Below are 11,978 nucleotides of genomic sequence, written 5' to 3' on the forward strand. Positions count from 1 at the left end.
GCGCGGCGGCTCCCGTAGCTTATGGCAACGGCGGAGCCAATGGCAGCCGGCCGCCGGGCGCTGCCATGGCGATCCCGCTCCGCGCCATGGCGGCACCAACGGACCCGGGAGCTCCGCGCCGCGAGGAAGCAGGAGCAGCGCCCGCGTGCTGCTCGGTTCGCCCTGCGCAGCTCCACTCTCGGCGGCGCCCAGCGGAACGCGCAGCGGGCGCTGAGCCGGCAGCGCACGGCGGGGCCGGGGTCTCCGCAGCCGAGGGTCGAGGCCGCCACCGACGATGCAGCGCCCCGCCTGCTGCCGCCTGGCCCACCCGGGAGGGGGTCACTACGGGCGGAAGCGCGGAGGATTGCTCTCCCTCTCTCCGCGGGCCTGACAGCTCTCCCCAGAAACTAGCGCTTTAACTTCGCGGAGCGGGACCGCCCGAAGTTGGGAAGCGACACCGGGCCTCCTCCGAGAGCAGCCGCCAGCCGGCAGGCATGGGGCTGGCCCACGACCCGCTCTTCACCGCCTCTACTCAGCGCCCCGGGCATGGTCCGGACCCTCGGCTCCGCCGCCGGAGCCAGATCTGCTCTGGGCTGGGTTCCGGCAGCCATCCCCCGAAGACACCGGGGGGCAGCGACTCCAATCCAGGAGCAGCTCCGGTCCCTCTGGCCGCTCTCACAGCCCGGCGGGGGTCCCCCCTACCTGTAAGGGATCCAGTCCGCCTGGTGCCTTGAAGTCATCTCTCCGCGGCGACGCTGCCCGGAGCCGAGGAGAGGGACGCGGCCGCTGCTGCCCGAGTCGGAACCCGCCACAGCGCGGGCAGCATCCTCCGTCCGGGGCGGGGGCGGACGGCGCGCCGGTTATCCCGGCAGCGGCCGCAGAAACATCCCCCCAGCTCCCAGCTGCGGGCCGGGCTGCATGGGGAGGGGGGCGGCCAGGGGCAGCGGGAGGCGGCTCCAAGCCCTTCCTCCCTGCCCGGAGCGGCGGCTGGGTCGGGCGCAGGAGCGGGGAAGGAGGGGTGGGAGGTGGGCGGAGGAAGGGCCAGCGGCGGGCAGAGAAAGGCAGGGAAAGGCAGGGCAAGGCAGGGCAGCAGCGCTCGTCCCCGCTGCCGCTACCCCCCCGCCCCCCCGCTGCTGCCGCCGCCGCCGCCGCGCGGAGGCATCGCCCGGGCGAGGCGGGCCGGGACGAGCAGAGCTGAACCGGCCCCCGCGCCGAGCCCGCCCCTGCCCGTCAGCCGCGCCGCAACTGACTCACGGCCGACGCCCGCCCCGCCACTGGGCATGTGCGGGGCATCCCTCCGCGCGGGCAGCGGGCGTGCGGCCCTGGCAGCCGGCTGAGGCGGAAAAGGTGCGAGGAGAAAGCATCCTGCGCCCAGGCGCTTCTCCGGCAGCCCTACTGGCAAGGTCTGTCAGTTTCAGCAGCTCGACCCAAAATGGCTGAGGAGCCACGGGCCGGGGTCTGCTTGTAAAATCTTAACGCGGCCCTTAGGGGAAAAGCGGTGATTTCTGTTCGCTGGTGCTGGACAGGCGCCTCGCAGTTGATGCAGAGCCGCAGGGACATGGTGTCTGCCGCCCACCTCAGCTGGGACCAGCATGGCTGTGAGCGCCGGCAGCGTTCCTGGGGTAAACCGTGGTGCGAGGCTGGGGCTGGCTGCCCAAAGCACGGTCACAGCTCCCTGAGACCCCCGCCTGTCGCTACACAAGTGTCCTACAGGCTGTTAGACCAGCTCTGCTCCAGCCTTACAGCCAGAGCACAAATAAAGTCCATTTAAACTATTGTAAATCCTCCTCGTCCCCTTAATCTGTGTCAGACTATACGCTTACAGAAACAATTCCTGACTTTGTGGAAAAAAACTATCTGAAGAAAGAAGGAATAAGTGAAAGATGAAGATGGATGAAATATATAATTGATACAGAGGGTTGACCATTGTACAGGGGGGTAGTACAAGGGGGTTGTACAAGGGGGTTGTACAGGAGGGTTGTACAAGGGGGTTAGAGGAATTTGTTTAAAAAAAAGGACTATCTGTTGTAAATGCCTGCTAAGCAGAACAGAGACCTCCGGTCCTGTTAATAAGCAGACGCCTGAATCTACTGATAAAGGGGAGAAGCAGAGGATTTACGGCTGGGACACTGATCAAACTCTACTGATAAAGGGGAGAAGTAGAGGATTTACGGCTGGGACACTGACCAAACTCTAAGGCCACACATAAAGACTAAAAAGGTGAAAAGTGCAAGAAGAGGAAGACTCATTTACTTCATCTTGAAGACCCCTACCCAGAGGAGGAAGACTCATTTACTTCATCTTGAGACCCCTGCCCATGACCAGAGGGGGCACTGCGCAGGCGCAGAGGACCTTCTGGCTCATAATAATACGAAGCGGGGATAGGACATGAATATGTATAGGCGTATTGTGCAACCTTATGAATATATATAACTTTAGAGAATAAATGCAGAGGGAAACAGCACTGAGGTACGCATGACTTTGAGGAATTATCTGAATAAAAAGCATACCTACTTTACAACTTTAACGAGTTGTGGAGTCAATCCGCGCATCATAATCTCTTTGAATAATGGCAAAACTCAGAAGTTTTGTTGCTGGTAACATTTGTACTGTGTGGAGATGCTTAAAGAAAAGACTTTTATGAGTTAGCTGAAGTCACCTTTTCACACAGAACAGGAGTTGTAGGATAAACCACCAAAGAGTTAATTGTGGCTACCTTTTGTGCCCTGAAGAGGCTAAAACGGAGAAGCTAAGATGGAAAGGGACACCCAAGTGACAAAGACATGAAGCTCTGACCTGCTAAGCCACCACCAGTTTGCAACATTAGTCTTCATGGTGTGAACTCATGTGGAAGAAGGGTATGGCACAGATTATCCCATTGCAAGGTATTGCAGAATTAGAGAGAAAGATGAATGATTAGGGCTGTGGAAAGGTGCGTGTCTGACTGGAGAGTGAAAAAAAATGTTCACCTAAGAAAGTAGGGAGTTTAGAGGAAAGTGTTTAGAAATAGTGGAGCAGAACACTAGAAAAAGAACTTCTGTTTTTGGTTTTATAGCATAAAAACCCAAGGAGACTATTACGATTTTACAAATTAAAAAACAATTGAAAGAGCTAGTTTTTCACACAACATGAACATGTGGTAGAGTTTGCTACCAAAGAACATGGGTAGGGACAGGAAGCCAGCAAGAACCAACAGAAAATGGCATGCTTAACAGATAACAGGAATGTTACCAGTTTCTTCACTGTTGTAAACTTCTGAGAGGCTATTTTGTTTTAAAGCCAGAAACCATAATTTAAATGTTTTCCAAAAGTCAGAATAAGATCTACTTTTTAGGAAAAATTCCCTCACATCTATGTGAATAGTTTGCTGGGTTTTTGACCAGCATCAGGCACTGGACTTCACAGACCTCCATTCCAGTCAAGCACAACCTGGTACTGTAAACCAACAGGTTTCACCACGTACTGGCAGTGGTGGTTGCTGAGGAGGCAGCTGCAGGAGAGATCCCGTCTCCCGCCACTAAGATGAGTGCTTTGTAAACATACCCTTTTACTGAGGCTTCCATAGAAAAGAAGGAGGATGAAAACTAGGAAGAGTTTTGTGTCATGGGAGTCAAAAGCTCTCAAAGGTGATGATTAGAATATCTGTTTTCAAAGAGCCATAAGTGTAAAGTCTGATAGATGAACTAATGTGAACACATCAAAAAGATCCCTCTGAGCCTTTAAAGGATATGAAATATGGAAATGCTTCACTGTCATTTAAACAGCCCAAGACCATGTTTGTGTTAACAAATGCAAAGGATATGGGGTTTACTAGATGTTCAAAATGGGAGGCTGTCAGGGTGTATTGGAAGATGGGATTGTGCAGAGCACAATGTAAATCAGGGAGAGCTGACATGAAGGAGAAAAAAGCTCAGGAAAATCGCATGGGGAGAAGGGAAAAACTCTGATAGGGTTTATTTATGCTTCCAACCATGTTCCTCATCCGCCCCCACCCTGATTCTCCCTTATCCCTTTACCATCTTGGGTGGCTTGCTTTTAGACTGCTTCACTCCCCAGCTTTAGTTCTTTCTCACTGGCAGTGCTCTGCCCCCATTTTGGAAGCCAGCGAGCTGAGCAGAAAGGTGAATCTCAGCCCTCTAAAGCTGGCAGTGTTAAGAGCAGGGCTATTGCACCTCTCTAACTCAGAGCAAGATCCCAACTCACCAGTCTCCTATGGATGCCACTGCTTTGTCTACATGGCACACAGAGCTGACTCTGAATGAGAGGGCAAGAATTTCAAGAAAATCTTTGGTGGGTGGGTGACCATTTTGCTGTGTAACAAGCCTCAAGATTGACTGTGAGGTACAGATCTGCTCACTGACATTTCTAATAATTTTCAACAGCTCAGGGAAGTCCTGTTTTTTGCAGGTGTCAGTTTCCCCCAGTACTTCTACAACAAAAACAGGAAAAAAATACCAGAATGTAACAAGTAACCCTTTCACACAATGATGATTTTTAAGTGCTATCTGTAAAGAGAATTGTACTTTTCAAAAGCCATACTTAATTAGTTTCAGATACCAGCTTGATGGGCAAGGTAGCCTGTTAGGAAAACAGTGCTTTAAAGGTTCAGCTATGGATATGTAATGTGTGGGGTTTGTTCATCAAGAAGTTTGGGGAGAGGGAGGCTCTCTGTGGCTGTCCTTATGTGAAACAATACTCCTTTTGACTCTGTTGTACTCTGTAAGTAATGGGGGGGGGGGGGGGGGGGGGTCAGTTTTATTGCTGCACAGGATTGTGAGAGAGAAAAGGGGGCTGGGTGGCTCGAAGTGGTGTCTGGTTGCAACGCTTGAGGGGAGAGGGCTGCGACGGTGAGGAGGCTGGCAGTGGACGCTTCTCGAAGCCTCTGGGAGCTTCTCGAAACTTCCCGAAACTTCTCGGTAATGAGACCCCTGCAACAAAGGGAACCAATGGGGAAGAGCCATGTCAACAACCGAGTGAGGAGGGGCGACAGGATTGGCTGGGGCCTTGAACCGAAAAAGATAAAGGACCACCTCCCAGGGACCACGTGTGCACGTCTTGGGCGGAGTGGGGGACTCCCCGGCGCACCCAGCGCTGTTTTATCTGCTATCGCTTACTCAGTTTAATAAAACTTATACTTTAAACCAAAATTGGCTACAATATTGATAACAAATTGGTGCCGTGACTCGGATGGAGAAATTCTAATGGGACTCACCTTCTGGGGAGGGCGCCCCACTCTCAGGAGTGGCCCCCTGTTTGTGGTTCATTCTGCCAGCTTTTCCACCGACGAACCCAAAATTTGATAGCAGAGAAAAGATGAAGCCAGCAACCCCTTAATTTTGTGCACGAAGCCCGCACGAAGCCCGAACGAAGAGGACAGAAGCCCGAATGAAGAGGATGTGAGTATATTGCGAAACTGAGATCCGTTTGGTTGGGGTTGGGATCCCGGTGTGTGCATGAGTGAGACGTCCAAGTGCGGACGAAGCGAGTGTGGACCTCTTAGTAGTGCGAGGGACCATCTCCCGCGAGGGACTGGGCCACGAGGAGAGGGCATACGAAAGACTGAGTGAAACAAGGCACACCGGAAGATGGGATAGAAAAAGAGTAAGGGTTCTGATCCCATGGGAGGTTCTAAGGAGAGATTAAAGTTACCTCAGATACCTCCAGATAGTCCTTTAGGTTTAATGATTAAGTATTGGAATGATTATCCCTCAAGAAAAGGGAAAGACAGGGCAAAAATGATACATTATTGTATGGAAGTATGGGGGGGTAAACAGATTAGGACTGATCACCTATATTGGCCAGTATATGGGTCTTTTGAAAATTGGATATGTCAGGCCCTGAATATCTATGTCAATTCGAAAGAGCCTTTTGATTTGGAAGAAAGTGAATATGCCCAATTGTGGATAGGATCAGAGACCAGAGCCAATCTATACCCCTTAAAAGAAAAAGGGGGACGAAAAAAGACTAGGCCAGAGGAGGAGGTTCCCATGTCGCCCCCACCATATATACCTCCTCCTCCTCCACCTCAGCCTTTGCCCCCACCCGAGACTCCCTCTAATGTTCCAAGTGCTCCGTGTGAGGACCCGGAGGCACCCCCCGATACTTCTGAGACCGAGGGACCGGTCACACGAAGTAAAAGCAAGTAACAAACTGAAGCCTCGCTATACCCTTTAAGGGAAATATCAATGGGAGGGGCACACCCAGAAGTGGGATATGTTTCAATACCCTTGAATTCAGCAGATGCTAGGGAATTTAAGAAAGAAATGGGGACTTTGCTGGAAGATCCCTTGGGGGTTGCAGAGAGAGTGGATCCATTCCTAGGACCTAATATATATACTTGGGAGGAGTTGCAGGCGATACTGGGGATTTTGTTTACAGCCGAGGAGAGGGATATGATCAGGAGAGCCGGTATGAGAATATGGGACCAACAACACCAACAGGGTCCCGCAGCTGATACAAAATGGCCTCTACAGAGACCTAACTGGAATAACCAAAATGAAATACACAGGGGTCATATGCAAGACCTGAGGACTACAGTAATCCAAGGTGTAAGAGACTCGGTCCCCAGAGGCCAGAATATCAATAAGGCTTTTAGCGAACATCAGAAAAAGGAGGAAACTCCCACAGAATGGCTGGAGCGTTTGCGAAAGGGTTTCCAGCTATATTCAGGAGTAGACCCCAACACGCCAGTTGGGCAAGCATTAATTAAGGCCCAATTTATAGTTAGTTCATGGATCGACATTAGGAAAAAATGCACCTGTCCTAAGTTTACCTGATCTAAAAAGACCTTTTTATTTGTTTGTAAACGTAGATGAGGGTACCGGGTATGGGGTTTTGGCCCAGGATTGGGCCGGATGGAAAAAACCTATAGGATATCTATCAAAATTGTTAGATCCAGTCAGTAGAGGGTGGCCGACCTGCTTACGAGCCGTGGTGGCCACTGCGCTTCTGGTAGAAGAAGCCAGAAAAAACACATTCGGGTGGGAATTAAAGGTATTATCACCCCACAACATTCGGGGAGTACTACAGCAGAAGGCTGACAAATGGATTACTGATACTAGGCTCCTCAAATACGAAGGAATTCTAGTTTCTTCTTCTAAATTGGAATTAGAAAGCATGAGCCTCCAAAACCCTGCTCAATTTTTATATGGGGATCCGGCTCAAGAATTATCACGATTGTATACGTAATATAGAGGAACAAGTAAAAATATGCCCAGATTTGGAGGAAGAAGAATTAATAGGAGGCGAAAAATTCTTTGTAGATGGTTCTTCAAGAGTGATAGAAGGGAAAAGGAAGTCAGGATATGCCATTATAGACAGGAAAAACTTTAGTGTTGTGCAATCGGGACCCCTGAACCCCAGTTGGTCCGCGCAGGCATGTGAGGTATATGCAGTATTACAGGCCTTAAAACTATTGAAGAGTAGACGGGGCACGATATATACAGACTCTAGATACGCATATGGTGCAGTACATACTTTTGGAAAAATTTGGGAGGAAAGAAGATTGATAAATTCTCAAGGAAAAGGCTTAATTCATGAAGAGCTAATAATTCAAATCCTCCAGGCCCTGAGAGAACCTGAAAGCATTGCGGTAGTCCATATAAAAGGACACCAAAAAGGAACAACCTTTGAGATAAGAGGAAACAATTTAGCAGACATGGAGGCAAAACGGGCAGCTCTGGGGGTTGTAAAAATAATGCCAAACTCCTCTATGGAGTCTGAAAAAATAAATGATGCACATAAATTTACTCAAGTAGAAAAAGAAAAATTGACTAAAATGGGTCTAGAAGAACAGCAAGGCAAATGGAAATTAGAAGATGGGAGACAAGTTGTCCCAAAGACTTTAGCTCACCAAATTATGGTGAGAATACATGAAAGAACACATTGGGGAACCCAAGCCCTTGTCAACCAATTTGCCCTGCAGTATATGTGTGTAGGAATATATGATATAGCAAAGGAAATAGTAAGATCCTGTTTAACTTGTCAAAGGATAAACAAACAACATCAACGAAAAACAATTCCAGGAGGTCTGAATTAGCTGTAAGACCCTTTTCACGAATACAGATTGATTTTACTGAAATGCCTAAGAGTGGTAACTACAAATACCTCTTAGTGATGGTAGATCATCTAACCAATTTTGTAGAGGCATTTCCCACCTCCCGGGCAACGACACGAACTGTGATAAAAATTCTTTTAGAACTTACAATTCCAAGATATGGAATTGTTGAAGCCATAGACTCAGACAAAGGCCCACATTTTACTTCAAAGGTAATTAGGGAAACAATGAATCAACTGGGCATAAAATGGGAGTATCACACCCCTTGGAATCCCCAAAGCTCAGGACGGGTGGAAAGAATGAACGGAGAAATCAAGAAACAATAAACTAAAATCATGATAGAAACAAAACTCTCCTGGGCTAAATGTCTACCACTAGCTTTGTTAAACATCAGAACACAACCCAGGTCCGATTTGGGAGTTTCTCCCTTTGAAATGTTATATGGTATGCGTTATAATATGGAAATGCCAGTTGAACATCCAATAATTGAAGACATAATGTTGAGACCATACCTAATTCATGTAACCAAACGAAGAGAGGAATTACGTAAACGAGGTATGATATCTCAACGACCTCCATTAAATATGCACATTCATTCTATAAAACCAGGGGATAAGGTACTAATTAAAACTTGGAAGGAATCCCCACTAATCCCTCGTTGGGAAGGACCCTATCTTGTTTTACTCACCACAGAAACCGCCATCCGGACAGCAGAGAAGGGTTGGACTCATGCAAGCCGTGTAAAAGGACCTATCAGAGACTTGGACCAGTCTTGGGAAGTTGTGAGCCCACCTGGAGATCTAAAAGTCACCCTCAAGAAGGTTTAAATGGACGTAAAGGGGTCTGGGATATGTAATAACAATAATAACATTTTGAGATTGGTGTGAAATCGGTTGTCTGTAAGAGTGCCAAGAACGGTGGTAATCGAATACATTAAGTTATATATATAAATTGAATATATCAAAATATTACTCCAAAAGGAACCAGGTAAGGGAACTGTATAAACGGAGTCAAACACCCGAAGTAGCACTCCCTCTCCTGAAGACTACCCCTGCTACCGAGAAGATGTTATCCCTCGTGGCTCGAAGCAACCAAGTCAACGGGCCAGGTAGAGAGGTAAAATACTGTGGAGAACTGACTCTTGTCATTAGAGCTATACGGGAGTACTGGAAGAACCGCCTCAATGCCCAAAGGGACTTGAAAGTCCCTTATAACAAGTATATCCAAGGTTCTAATTGGAGGGATAATATTGGTATAATTGATCCAAAACTATTAACAACAAAAAAATGGAAAAGATTCCACCCTTTTTGGCACATCCTAGACATACTGCTTATTCTGCTTATAATATGTATACCACAAACATGGGCTAAGGGAATGAACTACCAACCCCACCAACCATTTAAGTGGACCCTACTCCGATTTGAGGACCAACAGGTTATCGCAACCCAAATAACACCGGGAGAACCAAGCATTAATGCTACCCTATGTCAGCTTGTCCCGAGACCCTGATGCTGGGAATACCTGGGATTCTATGTGTGCCCTAGTTCGAATCCTGGAAAGGGATATTGTAACTACCCTAATCAATATTACTGCAGTTATTGGGGTTGTGAGACCATAGCCCCTGGTTAGATACCGGGTAGTATAGACAGGTACCTAAAGGTGCAGTGGGGTCCATATGGGTGCAGACCACCACAAGGGTGGGGAGGACATGGAAACTGCAGATACCTCTTCTTAAATGTCACCAGCCCTGAAGACGTAGGATGGATAATTGGAAGAGTGTGGGGAGTGAGGTATACGGAACCAGGGACAGATAAGGGCGGTTTAATTCTCATAAAAAAAAGGAAGTGGTCCCAAATGATCCACTGCCGGTAGGCCTTAACCAGATATTAACTGATGATTTGGCTGAAGGAACAATGGATAGTACAACAAGAATTCCTAAAATAGACAATATAACAATAACTTCAGAAATGAAGATTACTCGAATCACCCAAACTCCTGATGAAACCCTTGGGAATAACCCAACCCGTAACAAAACCCCTGAAATTAATCCCCTTTGGAAGTTAATGCATGCTAGTTACTTGGTGTTGAGCAAAACCAATCCAAATCTTACGGAACACTGTTGGTTGTGTTATGGGGTGAAACCACCTTTTTATGAGGCTGTTGGAGTAACTAAGAAACCTAAACGCCTAAATGGTACTAATCCGGCACAGTGTATGTGGGACACAGAAAAACCAGGAATCACCGTAACCCAAGTGACAGGAAAAGGCCTGTGTGTAGGAAAAATTCCAGAACACAAAAAGAGGTTATGTGCCAACGCTGATAAAATAGGGTCAAAAAGACCTGAGAAATCTGCAAAATTATTAGTACCAGCTGATAACACCAAGTGGGTTTGCTCCTGTAGGAGTTACACCTTGCCTGTCGTTAAAACATTTTCATGAATCCTCAGACTTCTGCATTCAAGTAACAATAGTCCCTAAAATTTTTTATCACCCTGAGAACTTTATTTACGATGCATACATTACTCAGGGACACCACCTGACTAAACGAGAGCCATTCACGGCATTAACAATAGCCACTTTAATGATCTTGGGGGGCATGGGAGTAGGCACAGGAGTAACCTCATTGATACAACAAAGCCAAGAATTTAAAGCACTGAGGATAGCAGTAGACGAAGACCTGGTAAGAATTGAACAATCAGCAACGGCCTTAGAAAAATCCATTAGATCGCTGTCAGAAGTGGTCTTACAAAACCGAAGAGGACTAGATTTAATGTATTTACAACAAGGAGGGGTATGTGCAGCACTTAAGGAAGAGTGCTGTGTATACGCAGATCACACAGGGGTGGTACAGGATACTATGACCAAATTACGAGAAGGATTGGAAAAAAGACGAAAAGAACGAGAGGCACAATGCAGTTGGTATGAATCTTGGTTTACTCAATCCTCCTGGCTTACAACCTTACTGTCAACAATAGCAGGTCACCTGATATTAATTATACTGGGATTAACATTTGGACCATGTATTTTTAATAAAATATTAGAAATTGCATGAGGTAGACTCAAAGCAGCTCACCTAATGCTGATAGGAACAAAATATGAACCTGTAGAACAAGAAAATTCATTGCTGTTAAGCCAAGATGTGTTACAACGATTTGATGAACAAAAATGATGAAAAGAAAAAGGGGGGAATTGTAATGTGTGGGGTTTGTTCATCAAGAAGTTTGGGGGAGGGAGGCTCTCTGTGGCTGTCCTTATGTGAAACAATACTCCTTTTGACTCTGTAACTGTTGTACTCTGTAAGTAATGGGGGGGGGGGGGGTCAGTTGTATTGCTGCACAGGATTGTGAGAGAGAAAAGGGGGCTGGGTGGCTCGAAGTGGTGTCTGGTTGCAACGCTTGAGGGGAGAGGGCTGCGACGGTGAGGAGGCTGGCAGTGGACGCTTCTCGAAGCCTCTGGCAGCTTCTCGAAACTTCCCGAAACTTCTCGGTAATGAGACCCCTGCAACAAAGGGAACCAATGGGGAAGAGCCATGTCAACAACCGAGTGAGGAGGGGCGACAGGATTGGCTGGGGCCTTGAACCGAAAAAGATAAAGGACCACCTCCCAGGGACCACGTGTGCACGTCTTGGGCGGAGTGGGGGACTCCTCGGCGCACCCAGCGCTGTTTTATCTGCTATCGCTTACTCAGTTTAATAAAACTTATACTTTAAACCAATGGAGGCAAGAACCTGAACGATGGAAATAAAATTTCCAATGAGATCAGTTATTTAAACTGCATGCTGCTATGGGTCCCCTAACACCATTCATGAGCTGCAAGACACGATGTTAAACGACAACACCAGGAACCCAGTAACAATATTCTAAAACTGTAACACTGAGTATAACCGACCAACAGTCAACACATTTAAATCACTATCAACCCCAATTATGAGAGCAGGTATAAA

The 11,978-nt window shown here is 47.6% G+C and overlaps 1 protein-coding gene across 6 annotated transcripts in view; it reads right to left on the bottom strand.

Moving 5' to 3' along the window:
* TUB (TUB bipartite transcription factor) overlaps positions 1 to 1,037 on the bottom strand; it is a 76,862-nt gene extending 75,825 nt beyond the window's left edge. For 2 of the 6 annotated variants that reach the window (XM_062619853.1, XM_062619849.1), the window contains exon 1: positions 682 to 1,036. In XM_062619853.1, coding sequence (XP_062475837.1) covers positions 682 to 719 — 38 coding nt within the window. In that variant the 5' untranslated portion in view covers positions 720 to 1,036. Of the gene's footprint in view, positions 1 to 681 lie in introns of all 6 variants that reach the window. The other 4 variants (XM_062619852.1, XM_062619850.1, XM_062619855.1 and 1 more) reach the window with 4 other exon arrangements.
* Between the last annotated feature and the right edge of the window lie 10,941 nt (positions 1,038 to 11,978).

This window comes from Pezoporus occidentalis, unplaced genomic scaffold (genome assembly GCF_034315485.1).
Source record: "Pezoporus occidentalis ecotype Australia unplaced genomic scaffold, CSIRO_AGI_Poc_V1 ctg214, whole genome shotgun sequence".
NCBI lineage: Eukaryota > Metazoa > Chordata > Aves > Psittaciformes > Psittacidae > Pezoporus > Pezoporus occidentalis.